This window comes from Perissodus microlepis, chromosome 19 (assembly GCF_051167445.1).
Source record: "Perissodus microlepis isolate ML-2025 ecotype Zambia chromosome 19, ASM5116744v1, whole genome shotgun sequence".
Taxonomy (NCBI): Eukaryota; Metazoa; Chordata; class Actinopteri; order Cichliformes; family Cichlidae; genus Perissodus; species Perissodus microlepis.
In genome coordinates this window covers 16,500,405-16,528,219 of record NC_140479.1, presented here as the reverse complement: position 1 = coordinate 16,528,219, position 27,815 = coordinate 16,500,405, and the positions used below count along the sequence as shown (strand labels likewise).

The 27,815-nt window shown below is 39.6% G+C and overlaps 2 protein-coding genes across 10 annotated transcripts in view; one reads left to right on the top strand and one right to left on the bottom strand.

Annotated features, from left to right (window-relative positions):
- Window positions 1-124: 124 nt before the first annotated feature.
- Window positions 125-13,593, bottom strand: atl1 (atlastin GTPase 1). 2 transcript variants are annotated; one of them, XM_084915680.1, is made up of 14 exons: window positions 13,312-13,593; window positions 11,509-11,759; window positions 10,990-11,124; window positions 10,426-10,530; window positions 9,785-9,835; window positions 8,558-8,614; window positions 8,348-8,440; window positions 8,042-8,180; window positions 7,379-7,506; window positions 7,183-7,239; window positions 5,894-5,965; window positions 5,382-5,813; window positions 3,597-3,611; window positions 125-2,088 (listed from the first exon to the last, which is right to left on the bottom strand). In XM_084915680.1, exons 1-14 carry the CDS (start codon window positions 13,349-13,351, stop codon window positions 1,975-1,977), a joined length of 1,689 nt encoding a protein of 562 aa, XP_084771806.1. In that variant the 5' UTR covers window positions 13,352-13,593; the 3' UTR covers window positions 125-1,974. The 2 variants fall into 2 exon arrangements, with proteins under 2 accessions (XP_084771806.1, XP_084771807.1); XM_084915681.1 differs by having other exon boundaries at window positions 13,318-13,591.
- A 957-nt stretch (window positions 13,594-14,550) lies between these two features.
- map4k5 (mitogen-activated protein kinase kinase kinase kinase 5) overlaps window positions 14,551-27,815 on the top strand; it is a 28,307-nt gene continuing 15,042 nt past the window's right edge. For all 8 annotated transcript variants that reach the window (XM_084913919.1, XM_084913918.1, XM_084913917.1 and 5 more), the window contains exons 1-12: window positions 14,551-14,969; window positions 15,292-15,522; window positions 19,387-19,444; window positions 23,528-23,618; window positions 24,690-24,754; window positions 24,874-24,929; window positions 25,019-25,066; window positions 26,062-26,104; window positions 26,211-26,283; window positions 26,550-26,681; window positions 26,792-26,854; window positions 26,976-27,057. In XM_084913919.1, the coding sequence (XP_084770045.1) occupies window positions 15,415-15,522; window positions 19,387-19,444; window positions 23,528-23,618; window positions 24,690-24,754; window positions 24,874-24,929; window positions 25,019-25,066; window positions 26,062-26,104; window positions 26,211-26,283; window positions 26,550-26,681; window positions 26,792-26,854; window positions 26,976-27,057 (819 nt within the window). In that variant the 5' untranslated portion in view covers window positions 14,551-14,969; window positions 15,292-15,414. The remainder of the gene's footprint in view (window positions 14,970-15,291; window positions 15,523-19,386; window positions 19,445-23,527; window positions 23,619-24,689; window positions 24,755-24,873; window positions 24,930-25,018; window positions 25,067-26,061; window positions 26,105-26,210; window positions 26,284-26,549; window positions 26,682-26,791; window positions 26,855-26,975; window positions 27,058-27,815) is intronic.

The following is a 27,815-nucleotide window of genomic DNA, read 5'->3' as shown; positions in this document are numbered from 1 at the left end:
TTGCCTCCTGCTGCTTGCCGGTCTTCCCACAGTGTTTTATAATGGCAGAGCCATTTAAAACACTGCCGGTACGCCTCGTAGGACTTGTATTTAAAACATTTCTGATTGTAAGAAAACTCAAGTCTAGATTTCATTAATTTGGTCCATCTTTATTAGGTCTTTTCTTTGCAACTGAATTTTTTTGCAATGCGTGTGCTGAAAACTAAGCAGAGTCAATTTGAAGGAGCTCACAAAAAAAGGTTGATTCATTTGACCTTTCAGTCCTCCCACCACATTGAGAGGTGATGCTTTAGGAATGAAAGAAAAGCTCTGTCTCACAGACGAGATATTCCAACACAGTGTAAACAAATACTGTTCTTCTGACTTCTTAATGGACACAACACCCAAAAACATAGTCATGAAATAGAAAGGGATTTCAGAACATCACGAATCTTAAACTGGTCTTGGATGGTTCTTTGTGTGAAGGCCTCGCTGATGTTGATTATAGATTGTGGAAGACTCTAGAAGCCACTCTGCTGCAGTGCCTTTAAATTTTCAACCCTTGAGGTCAAACCTCACTATAAACTTGCTAAATATGCATGACAGTGTTCCTGTACGGTTGGTGGGCAGATCTAAATGGGAGGGGGGAAGAAAAAGAAAGAAGACATAGAAAAGTTTTGCTGCAGCTTTGTATGTGATGGAAACATTTTACAGCGCAGTGACTCAAGGAGTTAAAACAGTGTACAAATATACAGTAACAGTCTACTAAGCCGAAGTATTCAAACACCAAAAAAGAGCCATCACCGATACAAGCCTTTTGTTTAAAAATGCAAGCTGTTGTGGAAACACGAAAAGCCTCTTTCACCATGCTGCAGTTTTGCACAGATGATTCGGTTTAAGTGTGAGAAGATGATGAAAGAGATGTGGAATGAGGCTCCGTTTCCAAAGCAGGCCTGTCGCCACGCCTAATAGCATCTAGCTTTGATTCCCCCGGTGGCCACAGAATAGCTACATTCCTCGGATTTGCTCGAACATTCAGTGAAACACACAACAATGCCCCCCCCCTAACTACATCACAATGGAAACCTAACCTTGCTCTTTCCTCCCAAACCTCAAAAGCCAAACGCACATATAACGATCACTGGGATGATGCGTGATTACAAAACTGCAAGCAGACTATAAAGTGAGATAATGTCGGCTATGTTATGTAAACTTTTGTCTCTCCCACCAGTGCCGTAGCACACAGATACACCAAGCCCTAAAACTAACTCGTGTGCCATGGAGTGTCTGCATGTAGCCAGGCTGCAGCAGGTGAGAAATCTTTTTTTTTCTCTTTTTTTTTACATGTTATGGCACAATACCAGTTAGTCACAACCATTCAGCTATTTTTTTATAAAGTATACCTGCTTTTAGAGCTTAAAGATGACAGACATTAACCACTTACCATGCTGATGATGTTTGTAACGCTTCATTATTTAATATACAGTACATATTTTGTCTTTCAAACATTGCAGGTCATAGATATTGTTCCTTATAAACAACACTAAAACTTCAAAGAACAGAACAATTGTCACAAACGGGGGTTTCACAGATTTGAATATACTTTAAAAATCATTGTCAGTGATGAATGATGGAGAAAAAAATAAAAATAAACGCTCGATGAGAAATAAACAGCAGTCTCCTCCAGCAGAGTGCCCGCGGTATTTGTACAGGTGTGTTTGCTTCACGAACTAAAGGTGAAAGACCATGACACATTGCATCCAATGCTTAGAAGCAGCCACCCACTGAGGAGATGCTCTCGGCATATGCATGAACATTAAACAGTCCGTTATAAGGGTTAAAGAAGTGAACGACCAGTAGTGGCTTGCTGCGGCAGCCAGTACCAGAGTTAAAGAGTGCCTGATGGGTGAGGGCATTCATCTGCCTTCCTCCTCCTCCGCTTCCTCCCTCGGTCCATCACGAGGAAATCTCTGACATGTTCTGTCTTTGAACTAATCAGTCCCTCTTCTTGTCCTGCTCCTCAGCCACCTCCTCCACCTGATGCCCAGGGAAGGCGTGGTGATACAGGTGCCTATGATTGGCTGCTACATTATACAGCTTGTAGAGAGCCTATGGAGAGAACATGGAGCTGGTTAGTTATTTATCTTATGGATTACTTTTGCAGGAAACACCGGAGTTACATTTTCACACATAAACAAGATCACGACAACAAAGTCCATTCATTCATTTACCCATCATGCATGAACATGCTTATAGTATTAGAAAGCTGGTAAAGCTAAAGCTATGCACACATATTTTGTACAATGATCAGTGTATATCAAGTGGTTTATCACTGCATCTGTATACTTTTAGAAACAGAAACTGGGAGCTGGGTTTCTTTTTTAATCTAGTCATATGGATTAGAAGCATTTCAACACTGATGTTTTTTTTGACTTCCTTTGTACCTTTGTAGACCTGAAAACAAGTTATTCTTATATAACTTATTCACTCTGTTTGCTCTCTTTATTTCCACACTGCTGAAACATGCACAGCAGGCTTCCAGTGGCTACTTTTATCAGTTTTCTTCATTCATATTTGATTTGAAACACTAAATCAACTGATTCATAAATGTTACATCTGCTGATTCTGACAACAAAAAATGGAAAGAGAAAGTAAGCTCCCTGAGAGCTGTTGTAAACCAGCTTGATTTAAGCCTGATTTAATAAGCTTAAAATGGGAAATCAGGGAGCACTCAGTTGATGTCTATACACAGCCCACTGTTTACATATAAAATTTTAACTTTAGGTCATTTTTCAGGACAATCTGAGTATATTTTCTGCACAAAATATGAAAACAAACTCAATTTGAATTTGATTAACACGTCATTCACAATCATTCACAACTAAAAAGACTATAGAAGGTTAAAGATATGTAATATAATCTGCTTTAAAGTCAAATGCCATGGATTTATGAGTCTCGGCTTTTTCAGTCCTGGGCACATTTTGTTTCAGAAGTTTAGACCAGGAAGGGAAGCAGTCTGTTTGGAAAAAGCTTTGTTTGCATCGGGCCAACGGCATTAAAAACTGCCCTATTACCATAAAAATAGGCCTTTCATCAAAGTGCTGATCGGCCTAATAATAACTACTATTCATAGAATAATATAACAATGCAAATTTTGATCCAAGAGGGAAATCATCTGAAATCTTAATTTGAAAATATCTTCAGCAACTGTTTAAACTATGTATAGACGAGCCCAATATGATTTCAACCATCAAAGCTGAAAGCAACCTGTTCATCAACAGTATCAAATCTCTTAGAGTGGAGAGGAGAGCAGAGGCCGTGATATCTGCTAAACTGAGATGGTTTACTGTAACAGAAAAATCAGGTGTTCATACTATTCATCATAACAGTCAAATAAAGTCATTAAAAATTAAGACAGAGAATTTTTAATTCATAAAGCAGCCTTAAGGTGTGAATTGAGGTGTCTTCATTCAGGGAACATAAGGCTGCACAAGAGGAAATTTAACTGTAGCTCAGATAATTTGAGCAGAACTTGAGTTTGATGACAATAATCTCATAGAAATGCACCAGTAGCAATGTGTTCTTGTTAATACTTCCAATTGATTTGCTCTACTTACCTCGTTTGTGCTCCCCTGCAGAGGCGTTAAAAGAAACAAACATACAGTGTGAGCACATGTAGTGAACATGTAACACAAACAGCACATACAGATTCTTCGTTAACAGTGCACAATTGTTGCTCTTAGGCTTGTATGGATTTGCTGCCGCCACTAATAAAGGAGGTTTTTGCCCCCTAGTGGTTTAAAGACACTCTTTCATTTCTAACAGATGTGGATGGATACTGTGTATTGTATTTGTCTTTAATGGCTAATTTTAAAGCGAAAAAGCCATATTCTCATATTAAAATAAAGTAAATGTGTACAGATAAAAGAAAAGGTAATGATTAATTATTATTAATTATTTTTACCAGTGACTCTGGTTTCATGTTTTTCCTCAGTCTTCATCCTTAGTAACACGACAGCTAGAGCAGCTAGAGCTCCAACCATGTGTTTTATTGCTAATAGCAAATCTCATATCTTTTGTGCTGCTGTTAAAGGCTAAAGATGTGAACGTTTCCCTTCTAAACCATGAGGTAATTTAATGACACACATCAGTGAAGTTGATTCAAAACACACTTTAACTAAAATACAGCAAAAGTTCAAACTGTTCTGATCAAGTGGGGATATTGCATGACCTTTAAAGTGTCTGCTTATTTTTATTTGTTCTCTAAATAGGGTCAAAAACATTAAATCACTAGAGATTATTAGCTTATTTTAACCTTCTGATCCCCTAGTCTGCTGATATACTGCAGTTCACAGGAAAGGAGCTGATATGCATTATCATTTTAGTTTGTTAAAAGTTTCTATGCTTATTCGGATGAAATTGCTCTTTAGTGTTTGTTTACAGTACAGCTTCAGATCCAGATGTCCAGCAGCAGCCTGTATTCAGTTTGAATATTGCTATAAACTGCTATGGATCCATTTATGTCTTTTATTTACTGTGACATTTAAATTCACCCAAAATGATAAAGCTGTAGCTTCTGCTTTCCCACATTCATTGATGAAGATTTCACATAATTAAGCAGTGAGTTGTCCCACTTGCTCTTATAATAATTATTATAAGATTATATTTTGGTCACTTTCTAGTTTCTGGATGGACTACAAATCTATTCTCTACTCGTAAAAGTGGGGTACATGCTGCTCTCTGCTGCATCTGCATAAAGGGAGGGTTTGTACAATGATGCTACTGTCAGTGCTTGATGATTTGGTGGATTGCCTCAATCTGATTAAGAGACTGAAATAATTTTGTGCGTGTTTTTCATCTTATCTGCTTTGCCACAAATGGTTCATTAAATTCTTTAATGACAGAGTCTTGTCTCGGGTTTGATAACTAAAGGCTCCACCCTAAAATGGGTGGAATATATATTAAAATCTTTGATTATTCACTCTGAAATATTCTTAGACACTACAATAGGTCTGATTAGTTTGCTTTTGAGGGTAACATTGTGACGTTTATCCAGTTGAATTGAGGTTTGCAAATGTGAAAAGGGTTGATTACATCTGGAAACATCATATTCCATTAACATTACAGGACACTAAGGACATTCTGTTTGGGAGTCGAGCCCCCGTAAAAGTTTGAACCTACAATCGTCCCTAAACTAATCAAACCGCAAGAGATACCAGACCTGATAACAGTATAAGTGCTCAAAACCTGAATGCATGTGATGATTTTCACTCACCTGACATCTTTTCAATACCAAACAAATCGTTCTCCTTTTTTCTTACTTTTATAGTTGTACAAAGTCTAAGCAGCCACCATTACCATCTACCTACTGATAAGTTAGACAGGTTATTCTTTTTATTTACCTGGTCCCACAGCGCACCAGCAACCTGGTCAATGACGGCACCGAGTTCTCGATATTCCCCAGAGTACCGGATGTAAGCCCAGGTGCACAGAGTGATCAGTGCCAGGCCGAGGATCATGTTGCACAAGCTGGCAATGATGTCCACGCCCACAAAGCCTGTGATACCCGCGGCTACGTACATGACAAAGATGACCACGAACAGTGTGGCCGGCGTGCGGGCTGCGTGGAAAATGTTCTTGGAGTCATTGTGCTTGATGTACTGGACGAACACCTCGTCGATCTCTCCCTCCAGCTGCTGCAGGTAGCGGCGGCTGAACTCTTCCCCTCCCATCTTCTTCACACCCTTAAACACCTGCAGCGCCTCCTCTCTGATGGCGCTATGTCGGGCTTGCAGCTCACTGGGGGCGAGGAAAGGCCGATCACCTCCACAGACCTGTGAGAAGTGACAGCAGTGAGTCGGTGAAGTCACTTGGTAGCTACTGGACATTCACTTACAAATCTGTTTTCACCTACCTCCTCCATTTTCTTGTTGTACAGATCTTTTGCAGCTGCAACAGCTGCTAAATTATTTGCCTCAGCTGTGGCCTGAGGGGAAGCAAATGGAAATATCATGTAAGGATCAATGTCAGCAACCAGAAATTAACAGTATGGATAAGCTTACAGCAGGGATCAGAGGTTTACGTCCACTCATCATTGATTTTCATGGTTATTTGGGGCTTTTAAGGATTTCTTTGAACTCTTCTTATATTATTATTAGATTCAGGCTCAAATATATACATACATCTAAGCTCATATTTTGTAGTATTTTTAGTAGCCATCAACAACTTTCTGGCATAATTATGGCTGGATATTTGACCACAGCCCTGGCTTTTAAGCATAGTCAACAAATTTTCACTAAGGTTGAGGTTGGGGCTTTGGGAAGGCCATTTCATAACTTTTGATGTGTGTTTGGGAACATTGTCTCATAAGTTGAAGAATTTGGAGATAATCCTCCTCCTTTATTCCATCCACTTTGTGCAATGTACCAGTACCACTAGCAGCAAAACAGAGCATGATGCTAGCACCACCATGCTGAACAGCTTGTACAGTGTTCTTAAGTTTGAAGGCTTGAGCCTCGGTGGTTGCTGCATTGTTCCTGAAAATCCTAATCAAGTTCCTCTCATGTAGGGGCAAGTTTGGGTTTTCTTCCAGACCTTAGCAAAGTGGTGACACAATTGTTTGAACTGATTATCTTGGAACCTGCAGTTGTTTAGAAATGGCTCCAAGAGACCTTCCTAACTTATCTAACTCTACATTTCTACTTCTTGGATCTTCATTGAGTTCCTTGGAGTTTCCCATTGTTCTGAGTATTGATCAATCCAATGATTGCTGTCAAACAAATTCTTTTTATGCGGCAAAGACAAACTACCAGTTGCTGTCAATCATGATCACTGATGAAAAGTTAACAGACCTCGGCTGTCACAGTTTAAAATACTGCGTGATCAATTACAAGACTAAAGTAACTGTAAATATATATTTCAACATGCATGTATACTTTTGACTCTCTGTGGAATAGAGAAAATCCAAAAATTACAGTAATTAAATTTAAAATTGTGCACTTGATTTTTGTTATTTAAAGTCATTAAGGATATATGCCATCCAATCATCCTATCCTGAAAAAAAAACAGTCCAAAGAAACCATTATAATCTCCAAATTACCATTAAAATAATGTCCAGATGAGTATATGTAAACCTCTGACCATAGGTGTATCTTGAGTGCAAAGCTTTATTGTATGTTAGCAAAATAATCATTAAAAATATACCTGTAGCATTGACTTTGGATGTGGCAGCTCCTCGCCTTGGTAAATTTTGATGTAAGCCTACAAATACAAAAAAAAAATACAAATGAAAAAGTTAATTTGTTACATTTGATCAGTCATATGTGGAAATATGGCACTTTAAATAAAGAAAGGACAGAGTCTGGTTGTTGTGCATATCACCACAGTGCTTTGTTCTAACCTTGAAATACTCCAGCAGGCCTCTGCACGTGATTTTGCTGCCGTTGATCTCCTTCACATCGATGTTGCGAGGACTGAGGAGCCAGGGGACCAAGACCGTCAGGTTGTTTATAAACTCACCATCAATCTCTAGACAGAGAGGACAACGACTGGTGAGTGTGTACAGCATGGCAAAGTCACTCACTGACAGCAGAAGCCTTCTTTGGGACAAAATGCAAGACCCAAAAAAACCTGCCCAGCAAGGCCTCGACGAGTTTTAGAAAAACCTCCAGAGCCCTCATATCTCAATCTGAGCATTTTCAAGATATATCTAAACATGTCTGATCTATAGAGGCCCCACCAGCAACTTTTAAGACCTAATATCCTGATCGCAGATATCGCAGGACAGACCGAGAGGTTCCATGTCATGATTGAAGTGAGGGAACTAAACAATATTAGGTGTTCAAAACTAGAAGTACATTTGCAGAGTGCATCCTCCGCCAAGGTTAATGTCCAATGCTGATGCAGTATTTCAAATTTTATGGGGTCTTCTTTTGCCCGAGCATCACCTCCTCACCAAGTTCCAAGAAATTTGGCTGCGAAGTTTTTCCCAAGCCTTTCACAAACAATACTATACCTGAATGAAAGGTGCATATGGTGTAAGTGAGCAATGAAGAAAATGTACCTTTGATTCTCCCATCAAAGTGTGGGTTGGTGGCCACTTTGAGGCCAGGGTGAGGCATCAGGAAGCAGGAGATGTTGGTGAAGCAGGAGTGGATGTGTTTCCGCACATTCTGCAGCTCTTCATGCTGGTTCTCTGAGATCTGCACCGCAAACACGAAGACAACCACCAAGTTTAAGATGTGCTTTGGTTAAGCTAGTCTCAGCAGCAGTAAGCAACCACATCACTGCAAAGGCTGCACAGGAAACTGATGTGACAGGACTGAAAGTGGTGTGACCTTCTATCTCAGTAACATCTGTGATGTCTGACCTTAAGTCTCTTCTCGAGGAACTTCATGCCGCCTTCCTGTCCATAGGGAAACTCATACGGAAAACTCCAGTCTCGAACCAGGAAAATCATGGACTAGGAAGGAAATTATAATTTTTGTGTTATAAAGTGGGCTCACTCACGCAAATAATTTTGAGACATAAAAATGTGTTAATAGAAATACTAAATATATATCCTTTAAATAGAAAATACCTGGAATGGTTTCAGGAAAGTCTCCTCCATAGCTAGTCTTCCATACTCAGTGAAAAGCTGAAATAAAGTAACAATATTGTAACAAGTAATTTGAAGAACTAATGTGTGAGGATGATAATTCTGATATTAATATATAAACAAGTCGAAGGAGTTGTAGTACTGTGCAAAAGTCTTGAACCACACTCAATTTATTTATATTTTGCTAGGAAAAAATGGAAATAGCTCCAGCTCCATATATGAAAATACAGTTTATAAGGCATAAACAAAGCTCCTCTTTGGATTGTGGCCACCTTTTATTATGTCTTGTTTCAAGATAATCCCACACTGCTTCAATAATATTGAGGTGGGGAAACCAATCCACAACTTGCAGTGTTTCATTGTATTTTTTTCTTTCGAGGTATGCTTTTGCTGCATTGACAGTGTGTTTGTGTTTGATCCTTTTCATTGTTAAAAAATAATCTGAAAGAAGAGTATGGTAGACATAGGAAGAGATGGAGGAAGGTGTGGCAAACCTAAAGGGACAAGCCAAAAGAAGAAGTCATGTTCAAAATTAAGACCTGCTGCCACTGATTTTCAGTCCAGTTCTTGTGTAATCTGGCCTACACCAGTCCTTTCACTCGGTTTCCCTTCCTTATAAATGGCTTCAGCAGCCTCCCTTCCACTGAGACCATTTCTGATAAGGCTTTAGTAAACAGTAGATGTACCAACTGAAGGGTCAGATGCATCTGTATAGTCCAGTGTCACATCTTTGCTGGGTTCTTTTTTTCTGGTTTCTTAAGTTCACGACTTTCAGATACTGTTCACGTGCTGTAGATGGTTTATTTTAGACCTTTCATTTCTTTTTTTGTCCTCCGCTTGTTCAGTTTCCTCAAATTTTTAAGGACATACAGCACACCATGCTGAGATATGACATGCTTATACTTTGAGCTATGTGCTCTTTTTATGCTTAAATGATTCATAGGTCAGTGTTAAGTGGTTTATCGAACAAAACAAAAAAACATTCCTGTGAAAACGGTCAGACACAACAACTAGACTGAAAATGAGTAAAAAGCAGCCAAAGTCCAAAAAGAAAAAGAAACTTTAAAAGACTGTCAGAAAGCCTGGAGAACTATTGATCAACACCACTTTAAAATATATAAGAAGGTCTGGTGAAATGAAAGGAGGGGGGTAGCTGAGGACTTTAGTGCAGTACTGTATTTTCCTGTAATAACTGAAAGGCAATTTTACCTGCAAGTGCTGAAGGTCGTCCTCTTGCACATTCTGTGAGATGTTGTAAACCTGAGAGAGGCCATTGAGTTAGAGGGGTTTTTTCTTTAAACATGTACAACTTGAAGAATGTGGTAAATCTGTCCAGGTTAAATTATTGACCAAATAGTCCATTAGGCATTAAGGAACAAACGGGATTAGCAGGCATAATATGTAGCACCTGTGTCTTAGTTTGGTGTGTTAGCATGGAAACCTTTGTTATAAATCTGAGCTTGTTACAAACAGAGGAACTATTTTATTTCCAAAACAAGCATGCAGCTAATTAACATTAGACCTCCGCCGAAAGAGGAAACAGGGTAGGGACAGATGGGCCATTTCTTCTGAACAATGATGCAGTTGGCAGGTGTGCTTGAGTAGAAAGAAAATAACTAGTTTTGGAGACTTTTCACCCAAAACTAGACGTCAGTCTTGTGGTGGCGCTATAGGAAAACTTCTGGGGTCATTAACGTCTCTAAAGAATTTCATGACAGTTTTATTTAAAAAAAAAAATCATCACTAAGATAGTCCATCCCAAACAAACTTCAAAGTACATGCATGCATTTTTACAAATACTTAGTCTTTTCTAAAGCTAAGCTGGATCAGATGACTGAAGGTCACTGCACCTGCATGGAGCTTATCATGGTGCTCAAGGCGAACACAGTGGCTGAATCCCTCAGCGTCGACTGGCTGTCAAATGTGCCTTGCGTGTCCATTAGCAGCACAGCAACCTGTGTGAGGAGACAGATGAACGCATTCACCTTTGCTGCAGGAGTCAGTATGTTCGCCGTGGATGTGCTGTACTGAGGAAAGTGAGTTTTAATACAGCGTGTGGAGTGTTTACACTCCAGAGAACAGAAAGTGCCTAAAGCAACCATTCATTTTCAGCAGCTCGTTTTGAATGAAACTAAAAAGAACGACCAACCTTTGATGCAAAATGTTAGAAACATTTGGCTGATGCAGGTATAAAAAATGTCCTAAACCACAAAAGACTCCTTTCAAGTTATCCAACCAAAGCTGCAGCTACGACTGTGAAGGTGAGAAGCTTTAAGACGACCTGTTGCCAGGCTCATTGAGAATATAAAGGTGTCACTGTAAAGAGGTTAAACAAGTATATGTGTGATATTTAATTAAACACTCAATTGCACTTTAACCTACTCGTCCAGTCGTGGGATGAAATACAGTCTCACCTTTCTTCCGTCTGGTTTGTCCACCAGAAAGACCTCGCTCCAGATCTGGATCCCGGTGGTCTCCCTCTCTGAGCCGCCCCTCCAGGAGAAGCCGGTCAGAGGTTCTTCTGGATTGCCGAGCCAGTTTTCAGACGCCTGAGCACCGACAGATCACATGTTAGGCTAACAGGTCATTTTACCCTCAGTGGCTTTGAAATATTGCTCTTTTTTAAAAAAATTTGATCTGCTGCTTGAAAAAAAATAAGGTATAAATAGGATAAAGGGAGATAAAGAAATGCATAGCCATTTTAATCCAAGATTACTGTACATAAGCAGGTTGGTGCATGCATGTAGTAATATAATATCATAAATATTCTTCTTTTTTGCCAGTTCCTTTGCTATATTTCAATTTTTTATGTGCTACATCAACTCACAAGCTAAATCGGGAACTTTTCCACCAGCACGACTGAGCCGATTCACGCACACAGACTGTATGATCTATACCACGCAGACTGGAGTAATGCTTTTGCAGAGACTTACATGGTTGTACATGTAACGCAGCATAAAGTCCATGAGGAAAGACTTGCCCTTCCGGAAAGCCCCGGCCACGGAGATGGCCACCACCTCACGATCTCTGACCTCCTCAGACAGCAGGATGCGGCTCAGCGCCACCTCATCCAGCTCAAAGGTGTGGTCATCTTTGACCAGCAGCACTTGGATGGGCCGAGCTCGTCCGTCTGGCTCCTCCTCCTCCGAGCTCCAATCATAGACATTTTTATCACTGAGGGACCCTGGAAGAGAAGACAGTCGTGGGAAATCATAAAACCTGAAGCAAGAAAACAGCATTAACATTACAGTCAAACACAGAGATGAAGGCAAAATGTTTTATTTAAAGAATTTATTGTGTCAATGAAACACCAACTAAAATGTTGTTGTGTGAGTTACTGAACAGCGAGAACTTCTTCACAGTGATGATAAGCGCACTTAGCAGTCCATTAACTGAGGAAACAGGAAAGTTGAGTCCATTACTCCTTCCTGTTTCAGCTCCAGATCAATAGCATGGCCTGCAAGCTTGTTAATAATATTCCTAATGAATCAGGCCACACTCTTTTTATCCAATGAGATCATGTGCATTCAGAGGTTTTTTCCGTACTTTTCCATGCAGTGACTCAGTGTCTTTCCAGTCTCTGCTGTCTCATGTACAGTGTAAGGGCTAAATGGGCTTCCTGCAATGATTGGAGGCTTTCTGAGCTCCCAAATTCCCCACACTGTAATGTTTGTTTACTGAAGACGAAAGAAAGTCCAAACACACACCACTAATTCCAGTCACTGCAGCTGTGGTGTTAATTTTGAGCTTTCAATGCAAATCAAAGCATGGATACAACTCTTTAAAAAAGCAGCAGTGACAGATTAAGGAGTAGCAGACAAAATTTTAAGGATGTGTTAAATGATTAATAAAGGGTGCCAAGAATGCACAGTGAATAATTCAGCAAGGAATCATCCAAGGTTTCGTCTCAGGCTTGAAGGGGACTATCGGGGTGGATTCACATCTCTTGCAATGGCCTCTTCAACCAGGCCTGGCATCATGAGCCTGCCTGGTTAACCTGATCGTGTTCCTCTCCTGCTGTTGTTGCCCTTAAAACAGCCGAAGACGTCAGAAGCGGTCTGCTTAAAGTGGGTCAGCCCAGATAAACTCTCTGATGACAAACAGCAGCATTTCACCCTTTCCCCCCTCACTCCCAATGCAGTCATTCAGCCCCTTCCTTCCCCTTGCAGGCCTGAATTTATAGTTAACACAGAGCATAGCGTGATGTCAGTGACAATCACCAACAGTGATGATGGCATTAACGGTCAGGGTGCAGATGGTGGTCCTGAGGATGATGAGAGGCTATCTTCTGATGCAATATTACATAATTGTATGCCAGATGCACCACGTACAATCACGAGAAGCTCACTGTGATAAACAAAATACACCAGAAGCTGGTTTTCAGGCCTCTTAGGGAGGTCCAGAGTGCACTAACAGACATTTCCCTACGCGCTGATCACTGAATAAAAATATAATATGTCTTAGAAATACAGGTCTGTGCTTGCTTATGCCTGACTAGACAATATTCCTGCAGAGACTCACAAAAACACGTATTTCTCCCGATAAATGGCGTCATGCATTGCTGCATTCAAATAAATAAACACTGGTCATGATACGGTCAAAACGAAACCAAGCCTTTCATCATGGAGTCTGAGATAAACATCTTACTGGCTTACACCCTCTCCTCCTCGGCAGGGAGGATAAAAAACGGTTTGTGCCGTCAAGAAAAGCAATGAAATATGAAATACTGTACGTACACTCACCCCAGCTGTCTCTTTCTGGACGGTGTTTCGCCATAATACTGTCCTTATATCCCTTTGATTGTGGGTTACTGAGCGACCCTAGTCGGTAGTCATGAGTGTATATCGTGGGCTGGGAGAATGCCCTGGCTCCACCAAAACGATGCTCGTCTCGCAGGAGGATGATGGAGCTTTTATCCTCAATGCAATGCAGCCATGCTGTATCTCGCTAGGGGGCGCAGTTCTAAAGCAGCAGCTTGAGGCATGGGACGACAGCTGCAGTTCAGCTTATATTGCAATGTCTACAGAAAAGAATGATTAACGATTATGTGCTTGAAAGTGCGACCAGAAACGCATTTCTTTGTCGCTGCCTTCACGTGAAATTTTAGCTTCTACCGGCAGGTGGCGGTAATTACACAGAGTTTGAAAGGTATGCCCCCTTCATGTGCGCTTTTGTAAAAATGTAAATTCCAAATGGGTAAAGCAGTAGTCAGTATGTTGTTAAAATACTACATTCAATAAATAAATAAATACAAATTCCCCTCTTTATTGAACTGTTACTATACGTTGAACTGAACTGTAACTTTATGAAAAGAAAACATCAACTCATTAAAACAATTACCCATATCATATTCTAACACATGGATAAATATTATTGCCTTAAAATAAACCACTTTCATGTTGGGTAATAAAGGAAATTACAGATATCTGGTTTTAGACCTATTGATATCAGATAATTCTTTCACTTAAATTTTATTTTTTTTAAAAAAAGAATTACTTAAAATATTACTATAATCATACATCAAAAAAATTCAGACCTTTTTCCACTAACTCTTTGAAAAATAAAGATATTCTCTTATTTAGAATATTTTTATTATTCCTGATTGTATTTTGTGGCATGAAATTATGCTTGTAAAGCATTTTCAAATACAGTAATACCTGCAAATGATAACTTTAAGGGGTCATAATTACATCTCAACAGATATTGTATTCATCCAACTTTTTTTGAAAAGATATGCTGAGATACTAAACCATAACTACATCAAAAACGAGCCCATAAATCAAAATTTGGTTTAAATAGATAATAAAGAAAAGGTACTATTTTAAAAATGAGACGTCTAGATACATTTCATGTGCTTTGAATGCCCTTTATATTTTTATTTCTTTATTACAAATCGAATACTTTTGTTATGTTATTAACGATGTAATAAATACGTGATTGTGGTTAGATTATTTTCCGTGATGCACTCGAATGCAGCAGCGTCCAATAACTGCGACTCCACAAAGATTAGTAACACACTGTTGCTTTTAAGGGAGCGTGTTATTTCAATAAATCCAACAATTTATTGTTTATGTAGTCTAACGTTAGTATTCTACCCATGAGCCCGAGGCTGATCTAAAACTGTCAGCCGAGGGAAATGACATGGCAACGGCAAAACTTAACGCTGGCTTGCGGGGATTTGAAGTCGACCCTGTCGCTTTTTCTCTGAAGGAGTGAACTGCAGCAGCAGCAGCAGGACCAGCAAGCGAGTGAAGTTTACTACTGTTCCCTCGATAACAAAAGAGGGGGACCGCCTTTGTTTTTTTGGATAACTATTCGACGCCATCGCACAGTTAAAAGCCTGAAAACGATTCGGAGTTCAAGACATGCTCCCGCCGTGTTTGTGTTGTTGAAGGTATACACTGTTGAAGTTAGAGCCAGCCGAGAAGCTAACTTTAGCCAGTTAGCTAGCGTTAGCTGACCCGCCCGGATGCTAAGCCTCTCACTGGCTCTGGCTAATTGCTGCAATGACCACAACCTGCATGTTAATACCGTTATAATGGTCACTGCTTTTAAATGCTTGTCTCTTTATTACTTTTGAGGAGTAGTTGGCGGTAAATTAATTAGTGCTTGCGTGACAGATGTCAAAGTTAAGCTCGTCCAGGGTTATTACTAGAAATTAATACTCGCTGTTTTTCTTTTGTGCACTTTTCCCCAAAAAACTTTCCACCTTTCAGGACATGGACAACAGGGACGGGCAGTCTGAGTAACACTGACTCAAAACCATTGTTGCATCAGATCATCGACACCACCGTTGGTCAGTCCAAATACATGTAAAGGCATCACTGGGTCAAGGTACCATGGATATCTTTACCCGGCCAAGCAATGAAATCCAAAGGAGGAACCCTCAGCATGACTTTGAACTCATTCAGAGGGTTGGAAGTGGCACATATGGAGACGTGTATAAGGTACAGTGATGTTCCCACAGTCTGTCATTAGAGCTAGCGATAACATAACCCACCACATCATGACTAATCAGGCTGTCGCTGTAATTTAAGCCAGAGTGGTGTTTGCTTTGTAAGCCATGATAACATGTGGCAAACACATTGGCAGGAGCTTTTGAGTGAGAGCCAGGTTGTGCATCCATTCATGCGCCAAACATTGCATATGGTGGCGCTTACTGTTTTTTACTTTGTTATCTTATTTTATTGGTTGGATCAGTTTGTTACCTGTATTTTCCTGCTTGTGGAGGCAGTGTTGCTAAACCAGTTTGACTGTTGTGCTCAGGTCGTTGCTTGTATCTTCTTGTTAGTTTGCTCTACCACTTTTGGTGGAGACAATGCAACATACATCAGAAATACATTCACCACTTACTTCAATAGGTACACCTGTTTAGCTGCTTGCTAACTGAATATGTCATTAGAGAGTCACATGGGAATAACTCAACGGATAGGCATGTGGACATGGTCAAGATGGCCTGCTGAAGTTCAATTTGAACATCAGAATGAGGAAGAAAGGTGATTTAAGTGACTTTGAATGTGGTTGTTGGTGTCAGATGGATAGTCTGAGTATTTCTGAAACTCTTTATCTATTGGGATTTTCCACCACACTATCATTGGTTGGCTTTACAGATAATATCTGAAAAAGACAAAAAGTGTCCAGTGAGCAGCAGGGGAAAATGCCTTTTTGATCCCAGATATCAGAAGAGAATGGCCAAAATGCTTTAGGCTAATAGAAGGGCAAGAGTAACTCAAATAACCACTCGTTCAGCATACCTCGTTATACAGAAGTATGCAGAAGAGCATCTCTGAATGCATAACATGTCTAACCTTGAACCAGATGGGCTACACCAGCTTATGTTGTAAATTGCCCTTACTTAGTGTACAGTCTCTTATTTCTTATTTTTTATTTGCATTTTCCATCTGCCTGTCACTTTGCTGCTGGAAGACTACAGTTTCCCCCAGTCAGGGTCCATAAAGGATATTTCTATTCTATTCTATTGTTCTTTGAAATGCGGTGGAACAGGAGATTCACATCATGGATGTGCATGTGACAAATGTGCAGCAACTGTGTGATACTATCTGTTAATATGGGCCAAAGGAATGTTTTGAGCACCTTGTTGAATCTGTGCTGTGAAGATTTAAAGCAGTTCTGAAAGCGAAAGTGGCTCCAGGACAGTACAAGGACGTACCTAATAAAGTGGTCAGTTAGAGTACATTGTGTGATGCATAACTTTTCAGAATAAGAGTTCAGCAGTCAAATTTGTGTTTAGTTTTTGGACATGGATATAGAAAGACTGTCAGCAATAACATATGATTATTTGGTTCCTTTTTCTCACTTGCATATGTGCTATATTTATTTTGCAGCTTTTTGTGAGACAGTCTAGTTTCGTAAGTTTTTCTTTTTGGGGTTTTTCCTTTTTTTGTGGAAAAACTGGGCAAATAATCTTGAGTCTACAGTCTTTTATTGCAGTTAAAACCAGAGGTCCAAAGTAAAAAACCGTAGTAGTAGTAGAGAGTAATTGACTGTTCGGGTGATTTGTTACCATGTTCTTCTTGAAAAATGGCAAAGCTTTACTTGTTCCAGCTGCACATTTATGAGGATTTGCTCCTTTTCTTTGTCAGATTGTTGTGAACCTCAAACATCTGGAGAATCCCCATAGAAAATCGAATGATTATATTAGTGCGTTGATGTATTTGTTTCAAGCCAATGCTGTTTTGCGTATGTGTTATTAATTTGCTGGATATAGCCGACTAACTGCCAGATGTTTCCCACTGTTTGTCTGGCTGCAGCGAGGTGCGTTTTGCTGGAGAATTTTCTTGTTTATCCATCTGTCGCACACAAACAGACGAACCATCTGATGTAGACGTGATGGTTCAGCCGGGCTCACATGGCCTCCCTCCATACAAAGCCTTCCTGGCCAGCGAGCCAGCCCACCCTCCACCCCCAGACAGGCCACTGGTGGTATGCTGCGCCTGGTATTCTCCCGGAGCTCACAGGCTCAGAGCTGCAGTGAGCTGAAATATGATCAGGCCCCTGTCTAAACATGCGTTTCACTATGGGTGTGTTCTGCCCTGCGTTGACAGAGAAAGCGCCTTTAGATTTGGGAAAAGTCCTCAGCATGGCATTCCTCACCTTTGAATGTTTACTACATGTGAATATATTGGTTTAACAATTTCATGGCATCTCTGTGGAGGTTATTTTGGTTTTCTTTAGTTGTAGAGTAATTCCCCAGGTTGTGAATCTTTTTCTGGTCAATTTCCTGTCATATAACACAATTAGAAAGGGAAAAACCAATCTTGGAAGGCCAGTAGATGAATGGAGTATCGATGGCTTTGAAAATATTTGCATCAAAGTTGAGTGTTGAGGGACAAAGAGGGAACTAAGGAATACTGTAAATAGTCAGTCACTTGTAGTAAAATCATTCTAGAAGCTAGTCTCACCACTCAGCAGCCATCTTAGTTACACATCCATTATTTGACCAGCTATTTTACAGCCTTATCTAAATTACTTATATTTTGATTGTCACAAGGGCATTAAAACTGCACTTATAGGCTCAACAATCAAATTTGACTTAAAAAAATGCTAGAAAAGTTTTGTTTTCCCAAAATAATGGGGTACCTGGAGGTATTTTGAGTTGTGAAAAGTGCCAGGTCTTTCACACTTATGATGTTTACTCACTTTGTTCTATGTATATGTTCAGTTTGAAGGAATCAGCCTCACTGTAATTACCCTGAATTTGCGCAAACATGAGACCAGAGACGTGAGAGAGAGATGGAAAGAATCCTAATGGAAATGAGAAACACTGTCACATGCTACACATTCTCTGCTTCATCTCGTATTTAGGTATTATAATGAAAACTCCCCCCTTTAGTGGCTTATTTCTTAGGTTGGTTACCTCTGCTTCAGGAAGTAACAAACAGAAGTTCAACACAAATACTAAACACACTTTAGTTTAAAGCAGAACAGCTCTCGTAATATGTGCACAGTAGGAAAAATTGTTCTGTTTTCTTAAATGTCTTTATGTTTGTGTGCACGCAGCTGCATTTTAAACAGTTTAAAGCTTTGTTTGGGTTGCTGTTTACATGTGTGAATCACCACCACATTCCACTACTGAAAGATGGCCAGGCTGCCGGGTTTTGTGGTTTATGACTGATTTAGCCGCTCGTCCAGACATTTCACTCTCTCGGATTAGGCAGCATCCCGTCTTGACCTGGATTTGGACTTCAGCGAAACCTGCTGTAGCACAGGATTTTTACACATGACGGATGCTTTGTAAAATCTATGAAATACAAATATGCTTGTCGGCATTATGAAGTGATTCAGGGAAGAAACAAAAAATTAACTGAGGAATGACTAAAATATGCAGACATTCAGACATTTATTCATAAGTCACAGACGGTGTCCGGCCTTTCCCTGGTGACTAATTTATAATGCTGGTTGGCCACAACTTCTTTTCTTTATTGAATTTTGTGTTCAAGTTTGTAGTTGATTAAATCCTAGAAGTGACAGTTTAGCAGCAGTTTCCAATCTGATAAAGCTGCTGCTCAGATCAACAAATTGATTTTATAAAATATCCAAAAATGGTGAAAAATTCTAGTTATAGCCACTGCTTCAAACCCCCCAAAAATGTGTGTTAGAATCCAATGAACTTAACAGAAGTAGTAAATTGTCATGATTGAGCAGCTTGAATCAGGACAAATGAAGACTTAATACCCAAAATGAGTGATTTATTTGGTCTCTATAGTCAGTGTTTCAGTCAATACAGTTAACAGGCGGTGAGCAACCTATAGTTAAAGCCTCGGTTAAAATTGTATTATTGTGTTTTTCAGGCTCGAAACATACAAACCGGAGAGCTTGCTGCTGTGAAGGTCATAAAGTTGGAACCAGGTAAGAGCTGTTACCTTTATTTCATTATCTCATCGCAGTGAAAAGAAAACACACAGCTTTTTAGCATTTTACAGAAAAAAACTCCCCTCAAATGACTGTAAAAAAAATTTTTTTACTGCAACAAAACTGGACTTCTTACGTAAACTGACGATTTTATTGGTATGATTATAAATATTTATCAAGAAAAGGCAAATATCTAAACAGTGAAAAATAAATCTCATTTTCCCAGCAGGAGTATGATGTGTGGTTTTGTGTACAAGGAAGAGAAAGACTGGTTCCACTTTGGGGTTTATGCTGGTAATGACCTAGTGACAGAGTTAGCGCGATCCAGATTAGTGGGATTACGGAGAGGGCTTTGTACCACCAGCGACCAGACAGAGCTCAGCTGATTAACAGCGAAGGAGGACATTCACTCCTGTTTATGCTTTTCTTTCATTCATCACATCGCTGTCTGGGTCAATGAAGAATCATAGGATCACTAATCAGTGTTTACACTTGTTCTTCTTGTCAAATGTTTAAATGTTTGATCCATGAACTTGATATATATTATTATTATTCTATATATTATTGTGCGGTAGTATGGATTCCTGCAGGACAGAGCATAAAAGTATGAAGTTATCCTGACTTGGTGGCCTCGGCTTATGACAATGACTGAGATCAATGGTGCTAAATTTGTCTGATGGAGACCACAAGCTGAATATTTCAACTACAAATTTCAGAAAGCTGAAGCTGGTTGAGGGCCAAAACATGTCCCATCTTGTTATGTAATGCAGTTGAGCCACAACGTATTTTCTTTGTTTGATTTTTTTCTGATGAAAGTTCTTGTTGATTAAGTTGAACGAAAGGCAGTTATAAAAACGTGCATCACATGTTTTGACTGCTCAAGGTAGAGTTTTTTTTAAATTGGCAGGCTGTTCATAAACAGATGCAAAGAAACATTTCTCGTCTTTCTTGTCGCGTTAAAAAAAATTAGGAAAGTGAGCTGCATGCCAAAAGACAGACTTGGCGAGGGAGGAACCTTTCTTGTTTTTATGATGGACTGTGCAAAATGGTAGATATGACTTGTGCAGACTTGACAGGTTATATAGGAATGATCAGAAAATATCAGATGAAGTGAGAAGGTTGGACTGCAAAGGCTTTAAAACAAAAATTGTTACAGGTTAACTCAATAGATTATCAAGATGATCTAAACCTGTGTTCAGAGTTGTTTTCTTTTCTTTTCTTTTCTTTTCTTTTCTTTTCTTTTCTTTTCTTTTCTTTTCTTTTCTTTTTTTTGACCCAGCTTTGGTCAAAGAAGGACTCCTTTCTTTACCTAATCTTTCGCAAGAGGCCCTCCTTTCTGTGCTCGAGGTAAACAGCTTTGGGTGGACCATGCAATCAAACAGGTTTAACCAGGAGTGACGCCCGTAAGAAAATACGGGACAGAAAAAGAGTTAGGAGTGGTAAAACCTTCTGGCGGTGAGACTGTGGGGCTTTTGACTGCAGCATTAAAAGAAAAATAACCACTGAACCAAATTGGTGTGGGTTGTCACTGTGTGACCATTAATGACAAATGGAGAAGGACATTTCTTTGTTTTCTTTTTTTGGTACAAACTCATAATCACTTCATCATTACTCTGGTCGTCTTGTGACTCTGTAGTTTTTAAGTTCTGTGTGTTTGCAAAAACCTCCCAGCAGTTTCCACTAGAAACTATGTCACCAGACTTACCTTTTTTTTTATTTTACTTTCTTTTTTTTTTAATTTCAACACATAAGCAGTAACTTTTAATGTTTCCTAATCTTGTTTCTCATCTTTGGATGGTTCCAGTTAGCAGTCAGTTAAAATAAAGCCATCTTCTACCGTCAGATATGTTTTTAAATTAAAAAAGGACTTTATTTCTGAGATTATCGGTAACAGGTTTCAACAAAAGTCCTACATACTGAAATGAAACTTGACACGATGAGAGGCATAGTGTATATTCAGAGCAGGGGGAAGCGCTCGATCTGGGAGGAAGTGGCTAAACTCTTAGGCCTCTGCTCACCAAGAAGAGAAGATTGTGGGGTGACTTGTTATGTATTTTTTTTCTGTACTAAGCTCACTCACTAAAATTACTCCTGCTCAAATTTTTGTGGCTCTTCAAACCCTTTGCTGTCAGTCAACAGACATATTTAAGATTGTTTGTGATCCACACTAGTTCTCCCTGAACACATGTGGTATGACATAGTTATAACCCTGTTCGCCAAGGTGAGGCTTCATGTAGGATTCCATGAAAAAAATTGGAGCTTTGCGTCAAAGCTGTCAAGCAGTTGCTTTCACAAGGTCCTGTGAGTGTGAGGCATTACTCATATTCTTATTATAGCCTGTTATCTACAGGACATTTAACAAATGGAGTGGAGGGAGTCAAGCAGACTTACGCCAATGCTCCACTTCCTCCTGTTGAGGCTTCCCTTGACCATATTGAGCGCCGAGTAATTCAATCGTCATCATTGCACATGTTGAATGTGTAACAAAAAGTACAGAAGTAAAAACTATGGCAGTGTGTTGAGTAAATCAAAAAGAAACTTTACCAAGTAGATTTAATTGTGAATCTGATTAAAGCTTTTTAAAGGCACATTAACAGGAATATCCCAGCGTGCGTGTAAAAAGCAGTTGGAGGTGTATTCCACTTTTGCAATACGTCTTCCTTCTGGTAAACCTTTCTTTGACATTTCAGCTATGTAAAAGCTGTAAGCAGAGTGTCTGACATGCCACCTTGGTGACTGAATGAGTTTTTGGGAAAAAAAGTCTCCTTCTGTGTCACTTAAAATAATGTGACGCACGGAAATGTGTGCTTTCTGCTATGCTGAGTTATATGTAGGAAAATCAAAGGAATATAGATAGTGTTTGGTTTATTTTAAGACACGACTCGTGTTTAAATAGTTTGACTCGTGTTTGCATTCCAGGCACGTGAAAAAGCCTAAACTGTCCCAGACACACTGAAAACAGGTTGGCTGTATGCAAGTTGCCTAGTTGCTTGCAAAGTGTTTGTGCACAATAACGAGCCGCTGTGCTTCAGGAAGTTTTTCTGCTGATTATGCTTTCTTTCTGAGTATAACTAGCCCTGTATCAGAAAAGCTGAACCCAAACCACCTGGTTTGGTGTCTGAAGCACAGTATTGTTGTGTAATGCAGCTCAGTTTAATTTACTCTGATGATTGTATAACAGAAGCAAAAAAAGAGGTCTGTTCACATACCACCTCAGTTAAAAAGAATTCACAGGTTTGACCACAGCCTGGAAAGGAAATAAGTTTGTTTTCAGTAATTTCCTGTCACTACCAATGATGTGCAACCTACTATTTATTTAAGCAGAGAGTATATTTATGTGTGAATCAAAGAAAGTGGATTTTGTTCATCTGCACGTAGTGTTTCACTGGGAGAAAAGCTTCATCAGTTTGATTACTTCTTCATTTCCTTACCTGGATGATTGATCGCGGAACCAAAGACATTTATATATGAACTTAAGCTTAAAGCATTGCCTGTGATGACAGTCATAGAGTGTAGTTGATCTTAACCAGCTGTTACTGTATTCCAGGGCTGTCTTTCTATACACAACTGGGACAGCTGAGCTTACATATTTTTGTCTTTTTGCTTCCTACTGGTTAAATGTGGTGGTGATCTTTGCTGAGCTGGAATGCTGCTTTGATAATGACCTATACCACATAAACTTTAAAACCTTTAATGTCATTGAGTGTTCTGTATCCTGCTGTATTTACACAGGGATAAAATATGGTGAAACCTTGGCAAACATGAGAAGACTTTTTGTTTACTGAACTGAAAAGATAACAAAGAGAAGATTTAGAGTTGTTTTTTTGCCTTTTTAAAGCCTAAAGTTTAAGGAAGATGCAAGCATTGTCACACGCTGGATGCTTGTGTGGTCGTTTGTGTCAACAGACTTTAGTGCCCAAAAAACATACTACCTCTGACAGTTTTTACATAAACTTTTAAACTAAATGGTTTTTATTTTAAGACTGCAGTAATTTTTCATTTTAAAACAAAGCAGGGCAGAAAATGAAATAAACACTTTTTTTTGGTCCGTGTGTCTGTGATTTCTCTCTCTGTTTCCAGGGGATGACTTTTCCATCATACAGCAGGAAATCTTCATGGTGAAGGAATGCAAGCACCACAATATTGTGGCCTACTTTGGGAGCTACCTCTGGTAAGAGCCAGCACAAAATGCTCCTGCGTAGTCATTTTACCCTCACAGTTTGTTTTCTTTTTTTCCTCACTCTCACAGCCAGTCGAGTGCATAACATTTGTGGAATTCATATGTAACTGTCAAAAGGATTTAACAAGCCACTGCCTGAAACTCACATGATGTATTTAATTACTTAGTAAACCTGTGTGTGTGAAAGTATGACTCAGACTCTTCAACTGGGCAGACGGGTGCTGACTAGGCCCTTCGGTGCCAGGATGCTATTCTTCTGTTTTAATGGAGTCCATGATTTGTGGCCGGTATTTCAGAGGAAGTTGGCCCGGTTCCGCCCACATCTTCCTTAGACTTCCAGCAGGTTTAAATGGAATAAAAGCCTCTGAACTATTTTATTTGGCTGTTCGTGCAGAGAGCTGTATGTCTTATCTCAGCAGGCATGTCTTATGTGGCGTTGCCACACAGAGCTCAACTGGATACAGTAAAGCGTTAATGAGCAATGAACTGTGCATTAATTATTATAAAACTACCTTAATTTAATCAAAGGAACCCCTGTTTATTTGGGGAAATTTTAAGTTTCCTGTTGACCCCTTTGGTTACCTGAAATGGTTTCCATGACCACCTAAATGTTGAGTGAAACGAGGTGGCAGTGTGCAACCCCTCTACTGGTTCACGTGTCGTTTTTATTAGGACTGCAACCATTCTCTAAATTATAAGGCCTTGTTACTGTTTTCAGTCTGTTTTTATATGTTTTTTAGGGTGTAGCGTGTGAACAACAAAGCTGAGAGAAAACCTCACAGCAGCGATCGCTTGTTGTATTTTCAGCACACGCTTTACCTGAAGGCTTTTTAGACGTTCAGCTTTCATGTGAAACAGGAAGAAACTTTCTATGGAGGATTCATTTCCAGTTTCAGAACTCTTACACCTCTTATTCTTAGTTGTTTTTATCAGGGAGCAATTTTATTTTATTTTTTCTAAAATAAGCTTTGTAGCTTGTCAAAATGTGTGTTTGCTCTGGTGTATCTTGTGACTGCATAAGTGGTTAAAATGTTCTTAATTCTGCTTCTTCTTTTTTTCTAGTCGAGAGAAACTTTGGATATGCATGGAGTACTGCGGGGGAGGATCTCTGCAGGACATCTATCATGGTGAGCTTTAGTTTTATTCATACATGGCAAGGTGCAGACATGAACTACGTTTTATTGCTATGCACCTTGTGCCATCTCTGTCTTCAGTCCTACTAACATTGAATGAATGTGTGTAATAGTGACTGGACCTCTGTCAGAGCTTCAAATAGCATACGTCTGCAGAGAGACCTTACAGGTAATTTTACTTGGAATATTTTGAGGAAACGTTACAGAGTTTGTGGTTTCAGATGTGGTCATTACGTAATGCTGTGCCTTCCTTTACAGGGTTTGGGATATCTCCACAGTAAGGGGAAGATGCACCGCGATATCAAGGTACAATTGCTTTTTATTTCATTTTCTTTGAATGTGAATTTTTTCTCCTTATCGTGGCTGTTGTAATACATCACATACAAACACCGACCGTCAGATGATACTTTAAGCAGTAAATTTCAGAACATCTCAAGAAAAAGCAGCAGCACAAGTAGCAGTTTCAGTACTATTAATGTCAGCATGAATGCATTGGTGGCCCTCAAAATGGGTCAGAGGTCGGACATGGCAGCATAGGTGTGAAACCAAAGTCACAGGAAAAGCATAACTGGGTGTGCTTGCTCGGAAGCATGTGACTGATGCTACTTTTGCACTTTTGAGCTGAAGTTAACTTTGCTCGATGCATGCACTAAAGGCTGGAACTTCGCTCTCATGTGTTATCATAAAGGTCAGGGCTGGATCTATTATCTTTTTCAGCTCTATGCAGCAAGCACTTCCTGTTTCCTCTACTCTCACCGCAGGATGCCACCAGAGACACCGTCAGTCACAGCCAGCAGAAACAATATTAGTGAAACTATTAAAGGCTGTGATACTACTCCAAGTTTACGAGAAGCCAGGATAGTAACGTGCCGGGTGTTGCTGAGAAATCTTTACACATATAAAGCTGTTATTGTGGTTATTTCTGGCCCTGTATTTATCTTTTTAGACTCTGCTAGAGCGGCTTTACGTCATTAACATTATAAGATGATCCTTATCTGCTTTGATATAGCTCTTCAGTTCAATCTCTGAAACACTCTTTAAGCCAACTTTTTCTGATTGGCTCCCCCTCGCAAACAGACGGTTTGAGGAGCAGGTGGGCGGAGCTCCTGTGCTCACAGCAGTACAGTGTGTGCCTGAAGTGATCATATTGAGATTCATAATAGATACAACTGTTTGAATCTAATGTACATTTTTGAAACGTTGTTTTACATAAGAATCAAGCTTCATTGTAATGTTAATAAATTATTGTATGTTTTTTAAATGAATTTTCTCAGCATAAATCAAATGTTTACTCTTTACAGGGTGCCAACATACTGCTGACAGACAACGGAGACGTGAAGTTGGGTAAGTTCCTCTTCAGCATCTTAATTCTTAAGAACCTGAACTCCTGAACAGCCTTTAGCTGTATGTGCATTACATAATCTGAAAAGCCCTGTTATCCTTCTTACAGCTGACTTTGGAGTTGCAGCCAAAATAACAGCCACCATTGCCAAAAGAAAGTCCTTTATCGGAACACCTTATTGGTGAGTGTGTCATCCGTGTAAAACAGGCCTCTAGGCCCTTGACAGCTTTTGTTAGTCTGGTTAAAGAGCGCTGGTGAAAGACTCTAAGCCTTTTCAGCTCCATCCTAGAATATTTTTCACCATTTTCTAGATGAAAGTTCAACGTCACACGCTATAGATGTGTAGACCCTGGTACATTCAGGCCTCTGCGCTTTCACTAAAGCTGACTTCTGCTTTTTATTCTAACAAATGAGCCACTGCTAAATCTCTGTCCTCACTTTCTTTAGGATGGCTCCTGAAGTAGCTGCAGTGGAGAAGAACGGGGGCTACAACCAGCTGTGTGACGTCTGGGCTGTTGGCATCACAGCCATAGAGTTGGCTGAGCTCCAGCCTCCGATGTTTGACTTGCATCCAATGAGGTATGTTTTACTTCCTCCCCATAAATGATCAGTTAGAGCTCCCTTACATAATATATTAATACATTTTCCTCCTTGGCGTCATTAAATCCTCATTCCTTTATCTGCTGTAGGGCCTTGTTTTTGATGTCGAAGAGTAGCTTCCAGCCTCCGAAGCTAAAAGATAAGAGCAAATGGTGAGTGTTCCAAAGTAATCACAATGCTATTGTTGGATTGCGATATAATTTATACCTTTATACCTTGCTCTTAGATAATATGAATAATCGTTGTTTTAAACAAACTTATCTTATCCAACAGGTCTCCTGCCTTCCATAACTTTGTGAAAGTGTGTTTAACAAAGAACCCAAAGAAGCGGCCCACTGCAGAAAAAATTCTAGGGGTAATAAATATTACTCTGGATTTCCATGCGTGGTTGAAATGTTCAAAATAAAAAAAATATAGTGCAGTATGAGCGCTGATGTTTAAAAAATGTGAATGTTTTCGGAGAGTCTGTTGTTTTTTGCAGTTTCTTCTTCATCTTCTTTTTTTTCTTTTGCTTGTTGGCCTATGTTCCTTTGCAAATCTAAAACACCTGACCAACAAGTAGAAGTTGTCATTCTGTCCAAATTCAGCAGAGCCTTATGAACCCCAGCTGGCCTCCTCAGCTTCTGTGTGGTTTGGCTGACTTTCTCAGTGTTTGGCTTGCCGTCAGACTCTGGCCTTGAACTGTTTTCAGTGTTTCGTATTTATTAAAGCTTATCTTAGTTTCAGCTCTTTAGGATGGGAGCCAGAGTTCAGTTAGCACCTGTTTCTAATTTTTAGGTATACAAGCACAGTGTATTCTCGTCTCATTAGTACAGTGTGTATCTCTGAGGATAGTCGCATCCCAGAAGTCCTGGAATGTGATGATTTATCCTTATAGCTAGGAGTTGGTGATCTGTAACAAGCTTTTGGGGTAGAACACCACCTACAATCTGCAATCTGAAAAGAAAGTACACCCTTTAAATACAAAAGTTTTATGCATCAGGACATAATAAAAGTAATGGGGTTCTTTGCATGTCTTAAAATTAGGTAAATACAACCTCAGATGATGTCATTATTTAACAACTCGGGTAGTATTCCCCTAAATTTAAGACCTGATAAGGTCATGATTTGTAA

What these genes read in the sequence shown, in the direction of transcription:
- atl1 (XM_084915680.1), bottom strand. Translation starts at nt 13,351, where the DNA reads ATGGCGAAACACCGTCCAGAAAGAGACAGCTGGGGTGAGT. An exon ending in AAGAGACAGCTGGGGTGAGT is followed by an intron (nt 11,760 to 13,311) that starts GTACGTACAGTA and finishes CTTCTCTTCCAG; the next exon opens with GGTCCCTCAGTGATAAAAAT. An exon ending in ACAACAAGAAAATGGAGGAG is followed by an intron (nt 5,814 to 5,893) that starts GTAGGTGAAAAC and finishes CACTTCTCACAG; the next exon opens with GTCTGTGGAGGTGATCGGCC.